The 13,247-nt window shown below is 53.2% G+C and overlaps 1 protein-coding gene across 3 annotated transcripts in view; it reads left to right on the plus strand.

Moving 5' to 3' along the window:
* The window catches only part of eipr1 (EARP complex and GARP complex interacting protein 1), a 75,222-nt gene that overhangs the window by 17,813 nt on the left and 44,162 nt on the right, over positions 1-13,247 (plus strand). For all 3 annotated transcript variants that reach the window (XM_068339693.1, XM_068339695.1, XM_068339694.1), the window contains one exon: positions 761-917. In XM_068339693.1, the coding sequence (XP_068195794.1) occupies positions 761-917 (157 nt within the window). The remainder of the gene's footprint in view (positions 1-760; positions 918-13,247) is intronic.

Below are 13,247 nucleotides of genomic sequence, written 5' to 3' on the forward strand. Positions count from 1 at the left end.
AGTCAGGGGGGTTACAGGGCGGTTGGTGCAGAAGGCTCAGTGGGCCTTACCAGGTAAAACATCGTTCAGGTCCCTGAGCCATGCACTGCTGCACCCATCACACACAGCCCACAGTAGATGCATATAGACACAGGTGTAATAAAGTGACATTTAAAGTTGTGTCTGTTCTCCTTGAACCGCCTGTTTGCCCCCAATATGTGAGCAAGGAGAGGCTTTTGTTCAAGGTGATTGTTCGTCCACTTATTCTGAGAGCACGGCCGTCTGCAGCCTCTCCAGAGCCTCTGCTCTCGCACCGCGCTGCCTTTTAATTCCACATGTAAGCTTTATGCCAGTGTTTCATAGCCCAGCGCCTGCCCACACACTGTCAATGTGAACGCCACAAAGAAATGAGACGCTCTCCCTCCATAGCGCTCTGTCTGCGGCTGCTCCTGCCCCCCCAGCCTCAGACGTTCAGTCCAATTACTGGATCAATTCTTAATTTACTTCACTGCTTCCAATTAACCACTCTGGTGTGGACGCCAAAATATCTCATTGGGATGTTGATTTGGAAGAAAGTGTAGTGGCATCACCGCATTAGAGGCTGTCCACCAAACTGTGTGTGTGTGTGTGTGTGTGTGTGTGTGTGTGTGTGTGTGTGTGTGTGTGTGTGTGTGTGTGTGTGTGTGTGTGTGTGTGTGTGTGTGTGTGTGTGTGTGTGTGTGTGTGTGTGTGTGTGTGTGTGTGTGTGTGTGTGTGTGTGTGTGTGTGTGTGTGTCTCCAGCCAGTGACAGTCGGGTGGTGTCCTGTGCAGCGGTCTGGCGGATGCCGTCTGACTGGGAGGCGGGAAGCCACGAGTCTCCTGATGACTCCGCCCACAACCCCCAAACCCTGGAGCTGCTCTGTCGCCTAGACGACGGCGCCCACAGCAACGCTGCCTGGTAGGTGTGTCGTACAGCAGCAGCATTCAGACAACAGATGAGAGTCAGACGTTAAAAATATAACATCACACGACACGTTTACAGAACACTCATTTCGCAGCTCTAGAGCGATGGCGTGACCTTTGACATTCATGACTCATGTTGATTCGTGATGACTCATGTTAATGTGTTGGGTTTTTGTGCTTGATCATGACAATAAAAAGCTAACAAAGCAAATATCTTAATACATTTGTTTATCAGAATCTACAGACTGATATTAGACCTCAGCTGTCTGTGTGAGTCAAATCAAGGAGTGGGGGTTAAAAAATGAATTACAGAAGAATCTCAACCCACTAAAATCCTGAAATTTACAATTGCTAAGTATTAATGACCCAAAATAAAAAGACATGTCTGAGGCCACAGTGTCAGTGGAGTGTGGACTGAACACAGTACTGTTGTCAGTGAGGGTGGGGAGGCCTTGGGTGGATTTTAATAACTGGGGTTATGAGCTCTGCAAGTTCAAAATTAAGTTTTTAGGAAATAGATCGCATGCAGTCACCAGACTGACCAGACACCCCAACAAACTGCTGACGAGTCCTGATTTATTCACCTGACAAACACTCCACTAGAGGTGGGAGAGTAACTCTGCTTGGGGGCGGTTGTGGTTAATTGTGTGTATGCATTCCATAGGTTAACCCTGCTAATACTAACTGATAATATTAGCAGGTCAATACCACCGTCTGATATCAGCCATTCTGTTGGAAACGGTGACAGAATGACCAGCCACAGATGAACCAGCCCAGACGCTGAACCTAACCGAGAGTCGTCTGATAGATCCCTCCCTCTGATGTGTGTTCTTCCCACCATCCTCTCTGTGGCCCCTGAATGTAGCTGAAGCAATGCAAAGAGGAGCGCTCGCGTTACATCTTGTTATGTAATTTATTATATTTTCATCAACTCAAATTGTTCCTTATTGCTTGTTTTATAATCATGTGACGAAGGGCTTTCTTGATTGCCAGTATGAGGGGAAGGGTAGAAACAGGCTCCATGTGTCTATTAAATCTATTAAATCTATTAAATCTTGTTAAGCTTGTGACAAGTTTCTTCTTGTCACATGGAGTTGATATGTTTCAGACTGTCGGCCTGAAGCTGTCCCCTGAGAAGCCTGTAGGATTTAAATAATAGAATCAAATAGTAAACCTGCAGGACGTTTCATACAGAAAGAGGGGCTGAACTGCATGGAGCGTTTACGAGTCACAGTGAGGCAGATGGTTATGACTCATGGAACAAACACACCTCTGCATCATTACACCATCTTTTCTTATATTCCCTCGTTCTCTCTCCTTCAGTGTTTGTGGTCTCAGTGATCCGCTGGTCTTCTGCTCACAGCTCCACAACGCCTCACCATAACTCAGCCAGGAGAATAAAAATCAATGCTGGCCTGTTTTAGGCCATCAGTGATTGGCTGGCACAGGATTGGTGTCACTTTGGGAGGCACAATCAGTTACCCTGCTGCTTACTGTAGCACCGTAGGAGACTGCAGGGGATGATAATGATGGAGAGGGAGAGGAGAAGATGGAGAGATAATGATGGAGGGGCGAGGAGAAGGATGGAGAGATAATGAAGGTGAAGTGAGACAGGTGGAGAGTGAGAGAGATGGTGGGTTAATGATGGAGAGACAGGAGGAGAGGGAGAGATGGTGATGAAAAGAGGAGTTCCTCTCCTCTTCTCACTCCGAGAAAAGAGGAGAGGAACTCACAATGAACAGCAGATGAATGTGTGTGTGTGTGTGTGTGTGTGTGTGTGTGTGTGTGTGTGTGTGTGTGTGTGTGTGTGTGTGTGTGTGTGTGTGTGTGTGTGTGTGTGTGTGTGTGTGTGTGTGTGTGTCAGAGGGCAGGTCAAGCAAGGCTGCTGGGTAAAGATTGATGGCTCTGGGCTCCACCGTCTCACCATCCTTCAAGCTGTAACCCTCACAAGGGCATTAGTGTGTGTGTGTGTGTGTGTGTGTGTGTGTGTGTGTGTGTGTGTGTGTGTGTGTGTGTGTGTGTGTGTGTTTGCTGTTGTGAGAAGCCAGTCATCTATGCTGTGCACTATTGGCTCCCCTAGATGGATGGCTTTGGTCCACTGCCCACCTCCTCCATCTCTCTCTGACACACATGCACAAACACACACACACACACACACACACACACACACACACACACACACACACACACACACACACACAGTTTTTTGCATTAGTCTGTGTGCATGAATTTGTGTGAGTTTGTGTGACACGGGAGTTTGTATTATGAGACGTTTATCTGTGTGTGTGTGTGTGTGTGTGTGTGTGTGTGTGTGTGTGTGTGTGTGTGTGTGTGTGTGTGTGTGTGTGTGTGTGTGTGTGTGTGTGTGTGTGTGTGTGTGTGTGTGATCCTCTAGCTGGTCCTACTCCACCCCTAGCAGTAACTCGTTCCACCAGATCCCCGTATTCTTTGGGCGGGTAAACGTTGAGCTTCTGCCCTGTTGTGACGGAGGAAATAGTTTTGTTTACATTAAGTGCATCATTGGCTTGTCAGCCAATCAGAGCTCGGATGAGTTTCTTCAGCAGGATGACAGCAGGAGCTCAGGGGGCTTGTGGTGTGACTGTGTGTGTGTTCACATGCATTAATACAATCACGTGTGTTATTTAATGGTCATGTGAGCTCGTTGAGGCCGTCCGTTGAAGGTGTGCCTTCTAGTGAGTAATCAGACGATGTCACCTGAACAGCAGGACACACAGTATCATCCAGCAGGACACACAGTATCATCCAGCAGGACACACAGTATCATCCAGCAGGACACACAGTATCATCCAGAGGCAGAGACATCCCATCTCCGTTTGAAATCACCCATTGGTGTGATGGAAATCTCTGACGCAGCTTTTGAGCAGAGCACATCCCTCATGAGGAAGGTGTCCAGAAGAAGGCTTGAACATCCTCTACAATACAGAAGCTGGTCTTCTCTCTCATTATGTCGTCATGGTAACGGGTTAACATGAGGCAGTGGCTCTTTCTTTGTTCATTTTAAACAATTCTCTAGTAGTTAAGGAGAATTCAGGATCACTGTTCAGCTGATAATTTCAATGTTCAAAAATGTGTCGTGATTCTAAGAAACTTTGGCGAACATCCTGTCAGCATGGGGTCAGGTAGATAATGATGGGATGCAGGTGAAAACAGTGAACCTGCTAAGTAAGCCAGCTGGACAGAGAAATACGTGAAGGAGCGCTGAAGGTTTGATCAGCTTATTATACTTTAAATGGTAACTGGATTAGTGTGGAACCAGCAGCACCCCCACAAATAACTTGAGGTGCAAAAGATTGTAGAAGTTTCCTGAAGGTCTGGGACACATTGCTGGGCTGTTCACTCTTACTTGGCACTTTGATGGTGACATACTCACTCCGGACACGGACAGTCTTCATTTAACTGGATAATGTTGACAGTCTCTCCAGGGAATCATCTGGATTACATTTACAGACGCTGCTTCAATATTTCTGTTGAATGACAGTCAGAGACAGAGAATCCCGTTACCTGGCAACAGCTATGTTTAGTTCCGGTTTAAAAATATTCCCTCCCATACAAACACTGTTTCCCACGTTGTTATCTTCACCAGGATTATGTCCGTGTATTTTTTGGTTTGTTGGAATCGTTGTATTTGTCAGAAGGTGGAGGTGGCCCCAGCAAACCAACCAGACGTGTGGGATCATTCAGGCTGCAGGTTTCTCCTCAGTTGTGGTCCAGTTACGCTCTGCAACACCTTCAGCTGTACGTCAGGGCGGCTCCAGGACTGGTTTGCAGGCAGCGCCTCAACTCAAACCACTTCCTGACATGTCCACAGCCACATAACGGCCCACAGGCTCTGAACCCTGGGGCTCCTGTGGAAATGGTCTACAACTCCTAACCCCCCCTCATCAAAGGCTGGGGACGGGATTATGATTGTAATCTGTCAAAATTCAACAAATGACATCAGGTGTCTGGTGATGTGATGGTGAGTGTGTTTCACACATTGTCAGAACCCAACTATCACAACTTAATACCACTTTACAAAACTGTCCTCCTTCAATACAGCTATGTACAACACACACACACACACACACACACACACACACACACACACACACACACACACACACACACACACACACACATTGTGTGATTCTCCATATATGAGGGACCAGGATTGAACTCATAAGGATGCGAATCACAGCAAAGCAGAGGAACAATCTGTGTGTGTGTGTGTGTGTGTGTGTGTGTGTGTGTGTGTGTGTGTGTGTGTGTGTGTGTGTGTGTGTGTGTGTGTGTGTTCCAGACTTAGATATATGAGGCTATAAAACACTCCAGCTCCCAGCGACCGTATCTACATACCTCTCCAGTAGCCGCGGCGCCAGCTTGTTGCCAAGCTCAAGGTCAAACACACATAACTTATATTTTGTAATAAGAAAGGAAGGAAATATGAGACCCAGGACACCCCCCAGCCCCTGCCTCTCCCTCTGCCCCCTCCACTGCCAGAATTAATTGATACTATGGGGACACATACAGTGGGTAAGTCCCAAAGTGGTGAGTATATTTTAATTGGTCCTATGGTGTACTGATTTATGTGTGTGTGTGTGTGTGTGTGTGTGTGTGTGTGTGTGTGTGTGTGTGTGTGTGTGTGTGTGTGTGTGTGTGTGTGTGTGTGTGTGTGTGTGTGTGTGTGTTGTGACTGGTATTGATCACCTAATGGTTGCCGTCAGTCACAGACTGTCTGGGGTGGTTGTTGCTCAGAAGGTACTGGTTGAATGAACACAACGTGTGTATTTTTAATGAATAACCTAAAACTGATTGAACATATTTATTATTAGTTAGATCGAGGAACGTATGTCACATTTATCATAGCCGCTGCTTTGTGCTCGTCGTTTAGCAGGATGTCACCTCTAATTGATGGATTTTCATGAAACTTGGTAGACGGCTGGGCGTCTACGCCCGGTCGTTGTTCTTTACCACGACGCCTGGGCGTGTTGCGGTAAAGAACGACGCCTGGGCGTGTTGTGGTAAAGGACGACGCCTGGGCGTGTTGTGGTAAAGAACGACGTCTGGGCGTGTTGTGGTAAAGAACGACGTCTGGGCGTGTTGCGGTAAAGAACGACGTCTGGGCGTGTTGTGGTAAAGAACGACGTCTGGGCGTGTTGTGGTAAAGAACGACGTCTGGGCGTGTTGCGGTAAAGGACGACGCCTGGGCGTGTTGCGGTAAAGAACGACGCCTGGGCGTGTTGCGGTAAAGGACGACGCCTGGGCGTGTTGCGGTAAAGAACGACGTCTGGGCGTGTTGCGGTAAAGGACGACGCCTGGGCGTGTTGTGGTAGGACGACGCCTGGGCGTGTTGCGGTAAAGAACGACGTCTGGGCGTGTTGTGGTAAAGAACGACGCCTGGGCGTGTTGTGGTAAAGGACGACGCCTGGGCGTGTTGCGGTAAAGGACGACGCCTGGGCGTGTTGCGGTAAAGAACGACGCCTGGGCGTGTTGCGGTAAAGGACGACGCCTGGGCGTGTTGTGGTAAAGAACGACGCCTGGGCGTGTTGCGGTAAAGAACGACGCCTGGGCGTGTTGTGGTGAAGAACGACGCCTGGGCGTGTTGTGGTAAAGAACGACGCCTGGGCGTGTTGTGGTGAAGAACGACGCCTGGGCGTGTTGTGGTGAAGAACGACGCCTGGGCGTGTTGTGGTAAAGAACGACGTCTGGGCGTGTTGCGGTAAAGAACGACGTCTGGGCGTGTTGTGGTAAAGAACGACGTCTGGGCGTGTTGTGGTAAAGAACGACGTCTGGGCGTGTTGCGGTAAAGGACGACGCCTGGGCGTGTTGCGGTAAAGAACGACGCCTGGGCGTGTTGCGGTAAAGGACGACGCCTGGGCGTGTTGCGGTAAAGAACGACGTCTGGGCGTGTTGCGGTAAAGGACGACGCCTGGGCGTGTTGTGGTAGGACGACGCCTGGGCGTGTTGCGGTAAAGAACGACGTCTGGGCGTGTTGTGGTAAAGAACGACGCCTGGGCGTGTTGTGGTAAAGGACGACGCCTGGGCGTGTTGCGGTAAAGGACGACGCCTGGGCGTGTTGCGGTAAAGAACGACGCCTGGGCGTGTTGCGGTAAAGGACGACGCCTGGGCGTGTTGTGGTAAAGAACGACGCCTGGGCGTGTTGCGGTAAAGAACGACGCCTGGGCGTGTTGTGGTGAAGAACGACGCCTGGGCGTGTTGTGGTAAAGAACGACGCCTGGGCGTGTTGTGGTGAAGAACGACGCCTGGGCGTGTTGTGGTGAAGAACGACGCCTGGGCGTGTTGCGGTAAAGAACGACGCCTGGGCGTGTTGTGGTGAAGAACGACGCGTGGGCGTGTTGTGGTAAAGAACGACGCCTGGGCGTGTTGCGGTAAAGAACGACGCCTGGGCGTGTTGTGGTAAAGAACGACGCCTGGGCGTGTTGTGGTAAAGAACGACGCCTGGGCGTGTTGTGGTGAAGAACGACGCCTGGGCGTGTTGTGGTGAAGAACGACGCGTTGGCGTGTTGTGGTAAAGAACGACGCCTGGGCGTGTTGTGGTGAAGAACGACGCGTTGGCGTGTTGTGGTAAAGAACGACGTCTGGGCGTGTTGTGGTAAAGAACGACGTCTGGGCGTGTTGTGGTAAAGAACGACGCCTGGGCGTGTTGTGGTAAAGAACGACGTCTGGGCGTGTTGTGGTAAAGAACGACGTCTGGGCGTGTTGCGGTAAAGGACGACGCCTGGGCGTGTTGTGGTAAAGAACGACGCCTGGGCGTGTTGTGGTAAAGAACGACGTCTGGGCGTGAAGCGGTAAAGAACGACGCCTGGGCGTGTTGCGGTAAAGGACGACGCCTGGGCGTGTTGTGGTAAAGAACGACGCCTGGGCGTGTTGTGGTAAAGAACGACGCCTGGGCGTGTTGTGGTAAAGAACGACGCCTGGGCGTGAAGCGGTAAAGAACGACGCCTGGGCGTGTTGCGGTAAAGGACGACGCCTGGGCGTGTTGTGGTGAAGAACGACGCGTTGGCGTGTTGTGGTAAAGAACGACGCCTGGGCGTGTTGTGGTGAAGAACGACGCGTTGGCGTGTTGTGGTAAAGAACGACGTCTGGGCGTGTTGTGGTAAAGAACGACGTCTGGGCGTGTTGTGGTAAAGAACGACGTCTGGGCGTGTTGTGGTAAAGAACGACGTCTGGGCGTGAAGCGGTAAAGAACGACGCCTGGGCGTGTTGCGGTAAAGGACGACGCCTGGGCGTGTTGTGGTAAAGAACGACGCCTGGGCGTGTTGTGGTGAAGAATGACGCGTTGGCGTGTTGTGGTAAAGAACGACGCCTGGGCGTTTTGTGGTGAAGAACGACGCCTGGGCGTGTTGTGGTAAAGAACGACGCCTGGGCGTTTTGTGGTGAAGAACGACGCCTGGGCGTGTTGTTGTAAAGAACGACGCCTGGGCGTGTTGTGGTGAAGAACGACGCCTTGGCGTGTTGTGGTAAAGAACGACGCCTGGGCGTGTTGTGGTGAAGAACGACGCGTTGGCGTGTTGTGGTAAAGAACGACGCCTGGGCGTGTTGTGGTAAAGAACGACGCCTGGGCGTGTTGTGGTGAAGAACGACGCCTGGGCGTGTTGTGGTGAAGAACGACGCGTTGGCGTGTTGTGGTAAAGAACGACGCCTGGGCGTGTTGCGGTAAAGAACGACGCCTGGGCGTGTTGCGGTAAAGAACGACGTCTGGGCGTGTTGTGGTAAAGAACGACGCCTGGGCGTGTTGTGGTAAAGGACGACGCCTGGGCGTGTTGCGGTAAAGGACGACGCCTGGGCGTGTTGCGGTAAAGAACGACGCCTGGGCGTGTTGCGGTAAAGGACGACGCCTGGGCGTGTTGTGGTAAAGAACGACGCCTGGGCGTGTTGCGGTAAAGAACGACGCCTGGGCGTGTTGTGGTGAAGAACGACGCCTGGGCGTGTTGTGGTAAAGAACGACGCCTGGGCGTGTTGTGGTGAAGAACGACGCCTGGGCGTGTTGTGGTGAAGAACGACGCCTGGGCGTGTTGTGGTAAAGAACGACGTCTGGGCGTGTTGCGGTAAAGAACGACGTCTGGGCGTGTTGTGGTAAAGAACGACGTCTGGGCGTGTTGTGGTAAAGAACGACGTCTGGGCGTGTTGCGGTAAAGGACGACGCCTGGGCGTGTTGCGGTAAAGAACGACGCCTGGGCGTGTTGCGGTAAAGGACGACGCCTGGGCGTGTTGCGGTAAAGAACGACGTCTGGGCGTGTTGCGGTAAAGGACGACGCCTGGGCGTGTTGTGGTAGGACGACGCCTGGGCGTGTTGCGGTAAAGAACGACGTCTGGGCGTGTTGTGGTAAAGAACGACGCCTGGGCGTGTTGTGGTAAAGGACGACGCCTGGGCGTGTTGCGGTAAAGGACGACGCCTGGGCGTGTTGCGGTAAAGAACGACGCCTGGGCGTGTTGCGGTAAAGGACGACGCCTGGGCGTGTTGTGGTAAAGAACGACGCCTGGGCGTGTTGCGGTAAAGAACGACGCCTGGGCGTGTTGTGGTGAAGAACAACGCCTGGGCGTGTTGTGGTAAAGAACGACGCCTGGGCGTGTTGTGGTGAAGAACGACGCCTGGGCGTGTTGTGGTGAAGAACGACGCCTGGGCGTGTTGCGGTAAAGAACGACGCCTGGGCGTGTTGTGGTGAAGAACGACGCCTGGGCGTGTTGTGGTAAAGAACGACGCCTGGGCGTGTTGCGGTAAAGAACGACGCCTGGGCGTGTTGTGGTAAAGAACGACGCCTGGGCGTGTTGTGGTAAAGAACGACGCCTGGGCGTGTTGTGGTGAAGAACGACGCCTGGGCGTGTTGTGGTGAAGAACGACGCGTTGGCGTGTTGTGGTAAAGAACGACGCCTGGGCGTGTTGTGGTGAAGAACGACGCGTTGGCGTGTTGTGGTAAAGAACGACGTCTGGGCGTGTTGTGGTAAAGAACGACGTCTGGGCGTGTTGTGGTAAAGAACGACGCCTGGGCGTGTTGTGGTAAAGAACGACGTCTGGGCGTGTTGTGGTAAAGAACGACGTCTGGGCGTGTTGCGGTAAAGGACGACGCCTGGGCGTGTTGTGGTAAAGAACGACGCCTGGGCGTGTTGTGGTAAAGAACGACGTCTGGGCGTGAAGCGGTAAAGAACGACGCCTGGGCGTGTTGCGGTAAAGGACGACGCCTGGGCGTGTTGTGGTAAAGAACGACGCCTGGGCGTGTTGTGGTAAAGAACGACGCCTGGGCGTGTTGTGGTAAAGAACGACGCCTGGGCGTGTTGTGGTAAAGAACGACGTCTGGGCGTGAAGCGGTAAAGAACGACGCCTGGGCGTGTTGCGGTAAAGGACGACGCCTGGGCGTGTTGTGGTGAAGAACGACGCCTGGGCGTGTTGTGGTGAAGAACGACGCGTTGGCGTGTTGTGGTAAAGAACGACGCCTGGGCGTGTTGTGGTGAAGAACGACGCGTTGGCGTGTTGTGGTAAAGAACGACGTCTGGGCGTGTTGTGGTAAAGAACGACGTCTGGGCGTGTTGTGGTAAAGAACGACGTCTGGGCGTGAAGCGGTAAAGAACGACGCCTGGGCGTGTTGCGGTAAAGGACGACGCCTGGGCGTGTTGTGGTAAAGAACGACGCCTGGGCGTGTTGTGGTGAAGAATGACGCGTTGGCGTGTTGTGGTAAAGAACGACGCCTGGGCGTTTTGTGGTGAAGAACGACGCCTGGGCGTGTTGTGGTAAAGAACGACGCCTGGGCGTGTTGTGGTGAAGAACGACGCGTTGGCGTGTTGTGGTAAAGAACGACGCCTGGGCGTGTTGTGGTGAAGAACGACGCGTTGGCGTGTTGTGGTAAAGAACGACGCCTGGGCGTGTTGTGGTAAAGAACGACGCCTGGGCGTGTTGTGGTGAAGAACGACGCCTGGGCGTGTTGTGGTGAAGAACGACGCGTTGGCGTGTTGTGGTAAAGAACGACGCCTGGGCGTGTTGCGGTAAAGAACGACGCCTGGGCGTGTTGCGGTAAAGAACGACGTCTGGGCGTGTTGTGGTAAAGAACGACGCCTGGGCGTGAAGCGGTAAAGAACGACGTCTGGGCGTGTTGAGGTAAAGAACAACGTCTGGGCGTGTTGCGGTAAAGAACGACGCCTGGGCGTGTTGCGGTAAAGAACGACGCCTGGGCGTGTTGCGGTAAAGAACGACGCGTTGGCGTGTTGTGGTAAAGAACGACGCGTTGGCGTGTTGTGGTAAAGAACGACGCCTGGGCGTGTTGTGGTGAAGAACGACGCGTTGGCGTGTTGTGGTAAAGAACGACGCGTTGGCGTGTTGTGGTAAAGAACGACGCCTGGGCGTGTTGTGGTAAAGAACGACGCCTGGGCGTGTTGTGGTGAAGAACGACGCGTTGGCGTGTTGTGGTAAAGAACGACGCGTTGGCGTGTTGTGGTGAAGAACGACGCCTGGGCGTGTTGTGGTGAAGAACGACGCGTTGGCGTGTTGTGGTAAAGAACGACGCCTGGGCGTGTTGTGGTGAAGAACGACGCGTTGGCGTGTTGTGGTAAAGAACGACGTCTGGGCGTGTTGTGGTAAAGAACGACGTCTGGGCGTCTTGTGGTAAAGAACGACGCCTGGGCGTGTTGTGGTAAAGAACGACGTCTGGGCGTGTTGCGGTAAAGGACGACGCCTGGGCGTGTTGCGGTAAAGGACGACGCCTGGGCGTGTTGCGGTAAAGGACGACGCCTGGGCGTGTTGTGGTAAAGAACGACGCCTGGGCGTGAAGCGGTAAAGAACGACGCCTGGGCGTGTTGCGGTAAAGGACGACGACTGGGAGTGTTGTGGTAAAGAACGACGCCTGGGCGTGTTGTGGTGAAGAACGACGCGTTGGCGTGTTGTGGTAAAGAACGACGCCTGGGCGTTTTGTGGTGAAGAACGACGCCTGGGCGTGTTGTGGTAAAGAACGACGCCTGGGCGTGTTGTGGTGAAGAACGACACGTTGGCGTGTTGTGGTAAAGAACGACGCCTGGGCGTGTTGTGGTGAAGAACGACGCGTTGGCGTGTTGTGGTAAAGAACGACGCCTGGGCGTGTTGTGGTAAAGAACGACGCCTGGGCGTGTTGTGGTGAAGAACGACGCCTGGGCGTGTTGTGGTGAAGAACGACGCGTTGGCGTGTTGTGGTAAAGAACGACGCCTGGGCGTGTTGCGGTAAAGAACGACGCCTGGGCGTGTTGCGGTAAAGAACGACGTCTGGGCGTGTTGTGGTAAAGAACGACGCCTGGGCGTGTTGAGGTAAAGAACAACGTCTGGGCGTGTTGCGGTAAAGAACGACGCCTGGGCGTGTTGCGGTAAAGAACGACGCCTGGGCGTGAAGCGGTAAAGAACGACGTCTGGGCGTGTTGAGGTAAAGAACGACGCCTGGGCGTGAAGCGGTAAAGAACGACGCCTGGGCGTGTTGCGGTAAAGAACGACGCCTGGGCGTGTTGCGGTAAAGAACGACGCCTGGGCGTGAAGCGGTAAAGAACGACGTCTGGGCGTGTTGCGGTAAAGAACGACGCCTGGGCGTGAAGCGGTAAAGAACGACACCTGGGCGTGTTGTGGTAAAGAACGACACCTGGGCGTGTTGTGGTAAAGAACGACACCTGGGCGTGTTGTGGTAAAGAACGACACCTGGGCGTGTTGCGGTAAAGAACGACGCCTGGGCGTGTTGTGGTAAAGAACGACGCCTGGGCGTGTTGCGGTAAAGAACGACGTCTGGGCGTGTTGTGGTAAAGAACGACGCCTGGGCGTGTTGCGGTAAAGAACGACGCCTGGGCGTGTTGCGGTAAAGAACGACGCCTGGGCGTGTTGCGGTAAAGAACGACACCTGGGCGTGAAGCGGTAAAGAACGACGTCTGGGCGTGTTGCGGTAAAGAACGACGCCTGGGCGTGAAGCGGTAAAGAACGACACCTGGGCGTGTTGTGGTAAAGAACGACACCTGGGCGTGTTGTGGTAAAGAACGACACCTGGGCGTGTTGCGGTAAAGAACGACGCCTGGGCGTGTTGTGGTAAAGAACGACGCCTGGGCGTGTTGCGGTAAAGAACGACGTCTGGGCGTGTTGTGGTAAAGAACGACGCCTGGGCGTGTTGCGGTAAAGAACGACGCCTGGGCGTGTTGCGGTAAAGAACGACGCCTGGGCGTGTTGCGGTAAAGAACGACACCTGGGCGTGTTGCGGTGAAGGACGATGCGTTGGCGTGTTGTGGTAAAGAACGACGCCTGGGCGTGTTGCGGTAAAGAACGACACCTGGGCGTGTTGTGGTAAAGAACGACGCCTGGGCGTGTTGCGGT

This window comes from Antennarius striatus, chromosome 17 (genome assembly GCF_040054535.1).
Source record: "Antennarius striatus isolate MH-2024 chromosome 17, ASM4005453v1, whole genome shotgun sequence".
Taxonomy (NCBI): Eukaryota; Metazoa; Chordata; class Actinopteri; order Lophiiformes; family Antennariidae; genus Antennarius; species Antennarius striatus.